Source organism: Podarcis raffonei, chromosome 7 (genome assembly GCF_027172205.1).
Source record: "Podarcis raffonei isolate rPodRaf1 chromosome 7, rPodRaf1.pri, whole genome shotgun sequence".
Classification (NCBI taxonomy): domain Eukaryota; kingdom Metazoa; phylum Chordata; class Lepidosauria; order Squamata; family Lacertidae; genus Podarcis; species Podarcis raffonei.
This window is the reverse complement of record NC_070608.1, coordinates 30,207,174-30,220,430: the sequence shown is the minus strand read 5'-3', so window position 1 is coordinate 30,220,430 and position 13,257 is coordinate 30,207,174. Positions and strand designations below refer to the sequence as shown.

Below are 13,257 nucleotides of genomic sequence, written 5' to 3'. Positions count from 1 at the left end.
ACCAGGCTGAGGTTATTTTGGGAGGGTGGAAGTGGTCATTTGTATTTCAATATGCATGATGGGCATTGTAGTCCTAAACATCTGGACTGAATTCATGTGACAGTTTACTCCAGTTCTCCAATGTTTCCCTAACTATTCATTTCTGCATTAGATTTGAACGTTCACATGGCGTAAAAGGCATTTCTGGAAAACTAAGGGAATATAGTGCATGCTTAGTGCTGGTTTCCATGTTATTTGATTCCAGAAAAAATCCATTTGCAGCCCCCTAAACCCAGAAAATCAGGGGAGTAAAGTGGTGTAATTTGAGGTAGTATGCCAGCATACAGTTCTTTCCTGCTGTTTTCATCAGGGAATCATGCAGGAATAGAAGATGTATGTGCAAAAAGTGCAGGGTAGCATTTGTTGTCATGTCAAACCACACGCACTGGTGTGAATAAAATTTAGCACAACATGCGAGTTTTATCACTTAAAAAGCCACAGTTCCATAATGCATCAGGTACTGCAGTGCAAAAGGAACGTCAGAAAATGGGACAGAAGTGCAGAGTATTATAATTAGAAAAACTAAACCAAGATGCCTTATGTCTTAATGCAGCCTGGAGGGCACCAGGTTGGGAAAGGCTGCCAAGGTGCTAAAGGCGAAGAGAGAAACAGCCAAAGAAAGCTGTGCAGGCATGAGGGAAATGCCCTCTGCTTTCCCCAGAAGGTGTAGGAAAGGGACCAAAGGCAGCAGACATGCTTTCAGCTGATTTCCTGCCTCAGCCTAAAGTTGACTTTTGATGTCCCAAAGATGTCAAAACTTTCTTTCAGATGGATTCAGAGATAAGTGTGCAAAGATGGCATGTGGTGTGGAAGCACAATCATGTCTGCTTACCTCCCACCCTCTCAGGTGTGCCTAGCCTGACTCTAATGCAGGGCACCCAGCTCCCACCAGGCAGCATGACCAATAATGAGGATGGGAGTCCAACAACCTCTGAATCAGTATGGAGAAGGCTCCTCTAGACCAACTACCTGTCCACACACTGGACATCATATTTGGTAGTCGGCGGTTCGAATCCCCGTGATGGGGTGAGCTCCCGTTGCTCAGTCCCTGCTCCTGCCAACCTAGCAGTTTGAAAGCACGTCAAGTGCAAGTAGATAAATAGGTACCGCTCCGGTGGGAAAGTAAACGGTGTTTCCGTGCACTGCTCTGGTTTGCCAGAAGTGGCTTTGTCATGCTGGCCACATGACCCGGAAGCTGTATGCCGGCTCCCTCGGCCAGTAAAGCGAGATGAGCGCTGCAACCCCAGAGTCGGTCACGACTGGACCTAATGGTCTGGGGTCCCTTTACCTTTTTTATACCCACTTAAGTACCATTTATGTTGACCCATGTTAATGACTCCAGAACTTCATTGAACCTGGAGGACAGGACCACATGTGACTCTGCTCCCTACCAAGCACAGCTGCTTCGCACTTAAAGGGTGGCCCAAACCCTCTTTCTGTCTCCGTTCTCCAATTCCCTCTAATCCAAAGAGGAATGGAAAGGACCATTAGTTATCCTAGCCAAGGAGCATGGGTTATATTCTGCCTCAGAGGTGGGGAACCAGTGGGCCTCCAGACTACAGTTCCACATCATCTCTGATCATTGCCAATGTTGGCTGTGGTTGATGGAAAGTGGATTTCAACAACATCTGAAGGACTACCACAGGTTCCCTGCCTGTTCTACCTAGTTTAAAATGCTTCTAATATCCTTGCTTACTTTGCAGTACATGAAACCAAATAACGCTTGTCTTCTAAAATTCTTTCTGGAGAAGGAAGGTGGAGGTTAAATGTTTCCTGTTTTTATTTTATTTTTATTTTCTTCCTCCTAGGAGAGGCATGCTGCAGAGGTCCGCAGAAACAAGGAGCTCCAGGTGGAACTGTCTGGCTGAGCCCAGCAGTGGAGAGGGTGGGATAAGTCCCCACCCCTCCTCCAACTCCCCTGCCTATATTATTACAGATCATGAGATATTAGTATGGGAAATGTATGACACGGTTTAAAAAAAGAAGAAGAAGAATCAAGAACTCAATAGAAAACAAAACAAAAAAAATAAAACAATGCAGTTTTTGCAGAATGATTTGCTTGATGTTTAAAAATAAAACTTGGATCTTATTTTGTAAATACTTACATTTTTGTTAAAAAATACAAGTATTGCATTATGCAAGTTATTTCATAATCTTTACATGTCCTGTAACAGGCTTTTGATGTTGTCTATTTCCATTTGGTTGAATTTGTTAGATCTGTTCCTATGAAGTTCCCTGCAGCAACCTCCATGCATTCCAAGTGAACATCTAAGTCAGTGGAAGGTCTATGGTGCTAGAGTCTAGCCATTGCTTAATTACCTAGAAAGGTTTGCGATCAATACACTTCCTTAAAACAATAAGCAAATTACAGGCATTGGGACTTGACAGAGCAGTCCTGAAACAGCCCCCTAAATCATTAAGCAGTCATGTTTTAATTACAGCCTCAGTGCTCCACTAAACAACAACAACAAAATTGCAGTGCACCATACATCTCTTGTTACATCTCTACACAGAAGTCAGACCCCATCAAATTCAATGGGACTTAACACCCATTGGAGAAGGTAAGAAAAGGCTGCAGGCATAAACACACTTACAAAGGAGTAAGCGCCACTGAACACAGTGAGACTTACTTCTGAGTAAACATGCACAGCGTTGTGCTGCAAATTAGTATTCACAGGAACAATTTCTTCTGTCTTTTGAAGAAAAATGCTTCTGTTTTTCAAAGGCAAGTGTCATTGACAAGGAGGCAAGCAGAAGCAAGTTTTGACTTTTTTAAAAATAGGCATTACGTGCAGCTGAGAATGACCAATCATATATCTGGCCAAAAGAAGCTTATGGGTTTTGGGGAAGCTGGATTTAAAAATAACTCAAAATCTGCCTCTTCACCAATGAAGAAATTATTTAACTTGAGTCGAGAAGCTTTTAAGTGTAGATGCTGTGACCTGTTCTATTTATCTTAGGCCACAGTCCTGCCCACCATTGCTAAAATCAGTGGGGCAACCAGGTGCACTTTTGTGGGAAGGATTCAAGCCTTAGTCTAATCTGTTTCATTACGGTACGAGACGCTCTGTAGGACATTTTTCATCCAGACTCAACAAGCTTAATCCTGCTGACTTCTCCTCTCCTGCCTAGTTTTAAAAAGATACCAAGAATGACAAGGGCTGAAGCAGCAGGAGCGACTAGGAGCCAGGATGCTTGAGCCAGGTGTGGCATCGCTCACCTGCTTTCCCCATAGAGCTGCCAGTTTGAAGTTGTCCCTCTCCCTCCTGGGAATTGCTGCCTGCATAGTCTACTCTTCATTTGTGCTATTTTTCCTGTATGTCATTGTGAGCAAGCTGTGATTAATAAAGAATTGGGGTTCTGTGAACTGAAAAAGGACTGGTCTGTTGACTCGCTCATTCCCTTCTCCCAGCGTGAAAAGTGTCGGTCCATATAAGCTAAGAGGGAAAATAACTGTTTCATTTGTCCATTTGTTTCACTTCATATCCCCAAGCATTTTGACTTGCCTTTGTTCATTGATTGTGATTGTTTCTGTGCAGCATTTTCCAACCAACGGGCATTTCACATCCAAATGACACTGGGCATCAGACCACCCAAATTTCAGATTGGATAAAGAGTCCCTGTTTTATAGGCAATGAAAGTACTGGTGGAGGAAGGCGGGTGCAAGGGGGTGCGATGCACACCAGGTGTCAGCTGTGAGGGCGGGTGACATCGCCGCGCCACCCACCCCAGCTTGCACGGGCGGTGGCCCCAGACACTCGCTGCATGAGCGGCAGGCAGGGACGATGCTGCGGCAGGTGGCTAGCGACGCCCCTCGCAACACTCACCACGCAGGTGGCAGGCAGCTAAGGATGCTCACTGGGCAGGTGGCTAGCCCCGCCCTCGCTCCGGGGACTGGGGCAGGTAGCTCCACCCCTGGATGAAAGAAGATATACCACCTTATCACCTTTCCATTTCATTAATGAAAGCACCTGCTGCATTTCTTCGGCTTACAATGTGGGTGACCATTGGCATGATTCTGAAGACATTCTGGCACTCTCCAATGGGAGGGGCACCTATGGGTGCATATGCACCTGCAGAGGCCTTCCCTTGGACTCACAGTTTCCCCTCCCTCCCTCCCTCCCGAAATAAGGCTCAAAATGAACATTCTCTTATAATCTGAGGTTGTGGTTGCTTGCAGCTCACAATAGCTTCTCCAGTTCACAAATGTGCCCAAAAAGGTTGGTGGCCCCTTCTCCAGGGCATCGCACTACATGTATGTGTGAATGAATGAATTTTCCTTTGGCAGATCCCCATTCATTTTTAACGTAACAATGAACAAACAAAGGGAGGGGGCGTCCTTCATACTGATATTTATTCATTTAAAATTGAGCATGCAGCCCTAGTCAAAACCAAGAGGTTCCTATAAGAGAACCAGTGGAAGTTTCTGAATCACTTCTACAGCACCACGAGACTAATGCTTCCATTTAATCGTCTTATATTTGAAGTAGCGGCGCATATAGTTCAGTGGTAGGCCACATAACTTTGCATGCAGAAAATTCTGTGAAGTGCTGGGAAAGACTCGTTTGAAGACCTGGAAACTGCCAGTCACAATCTGAGCTAGATGGTCCAGTGGTATGACTTAGCACAAGGCAGCTTCCTGTGTTCCTATATTTTCAGTCAGTACTTTGTTAGCTGTTTTTGGATGACATCTAGTGTAACGAAGCAATGCACACATACCTGTCAATTACCTGGAAAAAGTGGGACATCCTGCCCCACCCCACTCCAACCCCCCCCCATGCCATTTGGGGCACCTTACTCTCATGTGATTTCGGGCCAAGGTCTTGCCCCGAAAAGTGCTTTTTCCAGGTCCACAATCTCACATGGGTCGCATGATTCACACGGGATTTCAGACTCAGAAGGTGGTGTCCCGGATTTGGGCCGTGTCATATTAGAGAGTATGTACATGTACACATGCACACAAGAGGTGAGAGGGAGAGCTGAGTGAGGGGAAACCATATATTGAACTCTAGCCTCCGATCTAGCTATAGCTGGAAGCAAATATTCAGACAACAATTGGGGGCTGTGAATGTGGGTAGATATTCCCATTGGCATCAAAAGATGCATCTGGCTGGGTCAACAGCAGAGAGCAGGGGCAGCCAGGTACACTTGCCCCAGGCCTCAGAGGGCTAAGCTGGCTGGGGGGCCCCAACAGGGAACAGCTGCTTTTTTGTTGGAGTTTTATAATTGTATTCTAACATGACTCCCAACTCAGACCCCAGACAAGCTCTGCATGGGCCTGGTCAACAGAGGTTAGATAAGCATCATGATAATGGATCAGAAGCACATTTCCACGGGCAACACCACACAGCACTGTGCCATACTTTCAGAATCTAGTCTCAGGCTGAGTTCTCAGAAATCCTATGCCTGGATTGTGCCTCTTCAAAACTGGAAAGGGATCTTGCATGAGCAAATGTTCCTCCATCCAAAACCAAAAACCCAGACTTAGAAAATTAGCAGGTCGCAAAAGACTCCAGCCACCACCCTTCCAAGATGGCGAATTTGCAACTCAGTAACCTCATCACATGATCAAAGGTTACATTCAACTCAGAGCAGAGAACAATCATTAACCCATTTAGGAGCTTAGAGTCCCATAGTATGCCACTATGGGGGGAAACCATGTTAATCCTTCAGTGATAAGACATAGGCATTTTCCATTTTTGTGTGAATTAAACAATTATGCTTAACATTAAGCACATTCAAGTCATGCACAACCACGCATACACGTGGCGCTGGAAACCTGGAAGCGGGGGAGAGACCTGAAGAGCAACAACAAAGCCCCGCTGTGCCTCCGGCATGTGAGGAGACTCTTCCTAGAGGCCAAAGGGGACGTCTCCTTTGGGCTCCGGGTACAGGCTCCCCATGAGCTGAAGGTACTCCCCACTTAAGTGCATTTCACTTATGTGAGCAGGGGGCCAGAACATAACTCCCAAGTAAGTGAAGAGTCACCTGTATTTCAGAAATGCAAACAAAGAAACACAGGAGCACCTAAAAGGACATAGAACAGCAGGATATATTGTTTTCTCCACACATCACAGTTCCACATACAGAGTGGGAGGGAGGGAAGAGTGGGCACTGGAACAAATACCACAAAAAAATTCTCTGTGAAGGCTAAGAGAGAAACAGTGAGAGCTTCAGTGTTTTTAGTGGCCTGGCCTCTCTTCGTTACCTCATCTGTTGGCAACTGTTAAATCCTTTTTTGCAAGATATAATATCAGACGCATATATGATGCAGATTTCCCAGAGATAAGTCACAACTGTGGACCTCTCTTCTTCTACATCAATTTATCCCTGAGCATCTTCCAGAAAACCTGTAAGAGGCAATTCAGACATCCAAAACAATCAACCAACCAACCAACAAACAAACAAACAAACAAACAAACACTTATATTTGCAGATCATAAGTCCTATTAATGCTGTAGTCTTTTCTTAAAACACCCACCCACACACACCAGGACCTCATCTGATTTCACATTACATTTCTGAGGAACGTGTAAAATCCTAGTTTATCACCAGAGGGCAATATAGGATCATTAAATATGAAGAAATTGCTTTTTAAGGAAAATCAGGCAGAGGGAGCTGTGAATTGGCCAAAGCTGCGTCATTCTTGGGGTGAAGTTGTCCTTTAATGGTGATGAAGGATTATCAATTTTGCAGTCTGCTCATAGGAGTGTATGTGCTCTGCTTGCATATTTGTAAACAAAGCAAATATTATTTTAAAAAATGCATGCACACATACAAAACACATTCTTTCCCTCAAATAATCCTCGGCACTGTAGTTTGCACCTCACAGAATTACAATTCCCAGCTGCCCTTAACAAATTCATTGCGGCGAAGCAGGGTGGGTATGTGTTTTGAATGTGCTCTAAAGGCACCATGTGTATGTCGCCCTAGTCTCCACAGCTCTCTTATTCAATGGAAACTAAGCCTTGTAAATGCTGTTTTGGAAGTTCCTAGCTCTTAAAAAGGAAGAATGCATAACAATAACATAAGCAGCAGCCCCGAGGTGTGTTCAAGAAGCCCTGAGCTTCTCATTCTCAGTCTATATATATATCTGAGGTGAGTCTTTTTCTGGTAAACAGTAATAACAATACACTACAAGCACTGAACATTCCCTATGTGAATTATTTCAAGGTCGGAATAGTCCATCTATATATCTATGAATGGCCAAGTTAGAAAGCATTTGCACTTTTGGCCAAAATGTTGCTCTATGCTACACAGGACTAGAACCTTTCTAAATAATAGCCCCATTCAGGCATTTGACAGGAACGCACGGAGGGAGATATAGGACTGCACACACTAGCCTCACCTTCAGCTTCGCCATCCCTTCATCCTTAGACCTTCATACATCGAGTGGGAAAGTCTGAAGGGAGCATTTCAATAGGTCCAACCAATTTGTCTTTAGAATCCTCAGTCACATGGAGGATTCTGAGTGTATTCAGCAGAACACACGAATAGTCTGATGAAAGGCGTAAAATGAAGCTAGATCACCTAGCCTGTGCTTTCAGAACAAGAATGTCATACTAGATGCATACTTTTAGAATGCATCTAAAAGTAAATTACATACAGATCAACGTTGATCTGTTGAATGTTACCCACACAGGCTGATCTGCTCCACCCGTCTCCCTACCAACGTGTTCAAAAGCAGGAGTGCCAATATACCCTGCAATTGAATCACAGCAATTGCTCATGTACGTAGTTGCACAGAAAGCTCTAGCAGCACTCGAATAAACCTGCCACTCATAGTCCTCCGCAGAGACCAGAACCACAATAAGACACAGCACTCCGGTTCATTGAACTTTGTGTGCCCTGTTGTGTTCAGCGCACGCTTGCCGACCTACCTAGCGGCAGCGTGCTGGGACTGTGCATCATCCTGTCAAACACCACTCTGGAGAACGTCTCCTTTAGGTGGCAAGAGCACCGAGGGAGCTGGAACTGGGAGGAGCTACTGCAAGTCAAGTGACAGATCAGCTCGCATTCACGTCTGATGTGAATCGTCTTAACAAAGTCAACCGGACGGCTGTTTGCAAGAGCTGCTTCCCTGTTTAGATTTGTTGTCAAGCCGAGTTACATCTCAGATATGGGCTGGGCCCATCCACTGGAAGGAGAAGACATCTGTTCTGGACAGCTGCTCCTGCAATGCTTCTTCCCTACAAATACACACACCCATTTTGCCATATGTTGTCAGACCCATCTCAATAATATGCTGGCTCCTCAACATGCAAGGTCTTGTTGGAGCAGACTGCTTTAAGAAACATGCTGTTAGAAATGCCTTTTCTTCTGAGCTTCAGATAATTGTGTTCTCGCATGCAAAAACACTCATAAGTACACCAGCTTGTTTTGCTTCCTCATATCTCTAGCTAATTCTTAATAATTATAGACACCTTGCTATTATCTTGCTGTAATAATTTATCACCGTCTATATCGATCTTCCTTTGCACCGTTATTTGTTTTGCCAGAAGTGCATTTCATCCCTTCTTCCCCACCACCAGCACTGTTTTTTATATCTGTTTGTTCATTTTCTATTCATCGCTGCTGCTCTTTTCTCATATTCGAAAGGCTCTGAAAGAAGAAAAGGAATGGAAGAAAAAGCCAGTCATTTTAGCACTTGATTTAATAAGCTACTTTCCCACTTATTCTAACAACTAGTTATGAAAAGAAAACACAGATTTCTCAATAATAATAATAATAATAATAATAATAATAATAATAATAATAATAATAATATAGTTCCTAAACCTATGACTAGTGAACATAATTACCATGTCTAGGCCCTTTGTGCAGTGATCCTCAGTTCATCTGCGTTATAGGTTTTGTCCTCAACAACGATCCAATCTTCACACAAGTGGAAAGAACACAATACATCCGCAGAAATATTTTTCTGCTACCGATCAGCCTTACCAGATATACAATAGCCAGCAACCAGTACTGTTGTTCAGTGGTAAATCTTAAAGCAAAGGAGCTCATAATGATAGCCCCCATAGCTAATTTCATGCATACCAATTAGCTGTGTAATACCTAATTTATTAGGATTAGCATGACTTCAATCCTGTGCATCACTCCTGGAAGTCAGATCCACTGAACTCAGCTCAGCTTGTAACAGACATGGAGTTTTAATAAAAGATCTTCAGCTAGCTGAAAACCACCTTCTAACTTTTGATTTGCAATCAGTGTGGCAAGGAAATGATACCATTTAAACTGCTAACATGAACTATGAACCCCAGCAAAGAAAAGGAAGTAAGTACCCAGCCTTATTCTACAACTTCCATATATATAAATATTACAAATTAAATCAACAAGCTTGAGCACCTCATTATTATCTCATTCATTTGCTAAAACAAAGAGAATGCATCAGTTACCCAGGTGCTTCGACAGACAATGCCCTTGCTTCTGCTCTGAAACAGAGTCCTGGAGCTGTGATCCTCTTTGTCAAGATGTAAATAGATGCTAGGAGAGGATATATTTATTAACCTTCCTCATGTTTGTGAGTTCTGCAGAGTGCCATCTCTTTGCAGCTTAAAAAGAAGCTTAGCTTTTCTGTTTAAAACCAATGCTTTAAGGCAGACTGGTATTCTCCTGGTTAAAAAGCTAAAGGGACCCCTGACATTTAAGTCCAGTCGCGAACGATTCTGGGGTTGTGGCGCTCATCTCGCTTTACAGGCCAAGGGAGCCGGCGTTTGTCCGCAGACAGTTTTTCCGGGTCATGTGGCCAGCATGACTAAGCCACTTCTGGCAAAGCCAGAGCAGCACACAGAAACACTGTTTACCTTCCCACCAGAGCGGTACCTATTTATCTACTTGTACTACGTGCTTTCGAACTGCTAGGTTGGCAGGAGCTGGGACAGAGCAATGGGAGCTCAACCCATCATATGGATTAGAACTGCCAACCTTCCAATCAGCAAGCCCAAGCAGCACAATGGTTTAAACTACAGCACCACCCGCATCCAATTCTCCTGGTATTTCCCCCTTAAAATAACAATTAGACAAACAGTCTTATAAAAGGTTAAAAAAAAAACTTTTCTCACTCAGAATACTTGTTGAAGAGTAATAGATAGAGCAGCTTTGTTCAGACAGGCTTAAAATGGTAATTCAGTTACAAAGACATACTTAAGTCTAGCTTAAATGTAGTCTGAGCATGCAGCTCAGACTTTGCAGAGAGAGAACTCTGTGAGAGACACTCCTACTGTGAGTTGACAGGAGGAGGGCGGAGCTACATATTTTCTCTTACTTGCCTGGGAACATCCTCTTACTCTTTCCATCCCTTTCATCACCAAGCCAACAATGTGAGAACCATACTGGTTTCAGACAATTTATCACCCAGCCCCAGTTGTAAGGCACCTTAAACATTGCTTTAACTTTGGAAAGGAGGCATACCAATGAAATGATGGATAGATGGATGGATGGATGGATTGATTGATTGATTGATTGATTGATTGATTGATTGATAAAGGGGAGAGAGGCTTGATAGAGCTTTCCAGTGAGGGAATTTGCCAAGCAAAGATGCTCTTCTTTAACCAGGCCGATGCACATCCAATGTCCTTTTAAAATGGGGGGGGGGGGTATTGCGTTGTTTTTGTTTTCATTTTGATTATGTATTTTGTGTTTTTATATTGTGATCTTATTCTGTGAACTGCCCTGAGACCTGCAGTATATAGGGCAGTATTACAAAATAATAATAATAATAATAATAATAATAATAATAATAATAATAATAATTCCACAGCTGTGGGGCTACTAATGCAGTTTCCATCAGTTTGATCTTCACTAGTTAGTAATGGACCAGAGACCAAGGCTTCTGATGGTGATCTTTGGGCTCCAGTAGGTTCATATGAGCTATTCACACTTCATGACAGATGAGTGCCTCAAGAGGCTTGGCTCCCAGTAAGTGATGCCAAAAGGTCGGGTCCTAGCTATCATGAGGAGACAACAAGATGAGGGGACAGAAGCCATAGCCAGTGGTGGAGCTAGGAGACCCATTCCTCATGTGCTGTAAAAATGCAGCTACAACCTGAGAATCCCCACTGCTGCTGCCGCTGCACCCTTGCCTTGGGAGCACAACTTCAGGCCCGCATAACCAATGAAACTATTGAACCAATAAGGATTACCTATTGTACAAGGCTAGTGCTTGTGATACTAGTCAAGGCCCATGACCTGTTTAGTGGTGGTAAAACAGTATTTGTTCATAGGCACTCGAAAGAGCAATCAGCCTTTCAGAAGGGGATTTTTTTCTTTGAGACACTTGTGGGACAAGAGGGGCTTAATGGCAGAGAGGGGGGAGGGAGAGAGAGAGAGAGAGAAGAAAAGCAAAGGCAGGTGTTCATTTTCTGGGGGTACTCAGGGGTGCACGGTGCCGGCACCCTTTTTTTCTAGAAGAAAAGCACTGGTGGTGTACAAAATATGGAACTTTTGCTCTGTGTTTCCATTTATCCTTCCATATTATAGTCAGTGTTAAGAATCCAAGTCGATCAACCTCAACACTGAAGCAGATCAGCTCACTGGGAATATCGCATGTAATAAGGCAACAGATGTAGCAAGGCAACACTTTGCTTTAAGTTTAACTGCTCATACATCATGAAAGCATGTGAGACTTTTTAAAACCACACCGCTGCTAAAAACCTGTTCAAGTCACACACAAGAAACCGTACAGAAGCCAATCGTTCTTGTGAAATGGAATATTGATGTTTTGTGTCACTTTCAAGCGTGGGTGGGAGAGAATCCTGCTTTACCAAACAAAAGAGCTGCAGAAGCATTTAAGGATTTCTTAGGAAGAAAGAAAATAGAAAAGTTGAACTGTGTAAACCTTGATTACACTGACATTTGTTTGCCAAGGTTGGATCTTTTTGTTGTTTGTTTGTTTCTGTTTTAAACGGACAGGCAATATATTTTATTATTGGGAAATGAGCTTAGCATTCTGCATAGGGTTTTCCAGGAGTCAATTCATGCAACCAAAGTGGTCTGGCTAGCCTGCGAATTGAGTAGACCTGACTTGAGCTCAAGAGGTAATGAGGTGCTTGTGTGATTGCATTGCCATAGACATTCCTTTGCAATCCAAGCCATGTATATACCGCATTGGCCAGAGCGAGGTCAAAAGTCTATGGAGCAGTTGCACAGCAAATGTGGATTGAGTTGCAAATGGGGCCTGTGGTGAAACAATTATCTTTTGAGCGTGTCAGGCAAGCAGTGACTTTGAACCACTGCTAAAACACATAATATAACAGTGTTGTACTTCCCCTTTCATTCATTGGAAATTCCGGTATCAAGGACCAGACAAAGAGGCTTGGAGGACCACATTTACCCCCCTGGCCTTACACACACACACACACACACACAAGTGCATGAATGGGGCTCTTAAGTCTTCTTCTCATTTTAATGTTAAACAAGTATGGATTTGTGCCTTGGTGATGGCCAATATGCTTCAGAGTTTTGCTTCTCGCAATTAATGTTCAAACTTTTTTTTAAGAGTCCAGGGTATTTACAATGATGTATTTTGCAATGCTTATGTTCCTAAAATGTGCATAACGTTATGTGATCATTATGATCAACTGAAGCACGTTTATAAAAGTATCCAAGAAATTTGAGCTTCCTCCTCCTAATTCTTAAATCAGCCTTGGACAAGGTGAAGCTCTTCTGATGTTTTGGACATCAGCCCCACCCAAAATGTCATCCAAAACATCTGGAGGGAGCACAGAGATGAGATAGAAGCACTTCCAGTTTAAAAGTTTTGTTTTTCTTGTATAGGATAATAGCAGTTTTCTCTCTTTCTCTCCCTCTCAATAAAATACTATCTCCTTGCTATAATAATCCATCTGTTTCATGGAGTGCTGTGCTGACTACATACACTTCCCTCCAGAAAGGAAGCCCCTTTTCAATAAGGACCATTCAGTACTAGTACAGGATTTCCCCTTGTTGTTTATAGCTTCCTTTTAAAAAACGATGCAATAATGCTCAAATAAAATTCAAAGGGGGAAACTACAGACAGCGAGGCATCGATATGATGCAAGGGACATTGTTCAACTTAATGGATGTGTTCCTTGCAAAGCAATACAGAGAACTGCTATTTTTAACATGTCATCATAATGCTGGGTACATTGGGGTGCCATACGTCCGGAATTTCCTGGACATAGCCGGAATACTGCAGTTGGAAGTGCCCGAGCGAAAATCGCTAAAATGTCAGGGAAA

General features: G+C 43.3%; 1 protein-coding gene across 1 annotated transcript in view; it reads left to right on the top strand.

Moving 5' to 3' along the window:
- Positions 1 to 3,417, top strand: part of STMN2 (stathmin 2) — a 41,240-nt gene extending 37,823 nt beyond the window's left edge. The window contains exon 5 of the mRNA XM_053395794.1: positions 1,848 to 3,417. Coding sequence (XP_053251769.1) covers positions 1,848 to 1,907 — 60 coding nt within the window. The 3' untranslated portion in view covers positions 1,908 to 3,417. The remainder of the gene's footprint in view (positions 1 to 1,847) is intronic.
- The last annotated feature ends 9,840 nt before the right edge of the window (positions 3,418 to 13,257 follow it).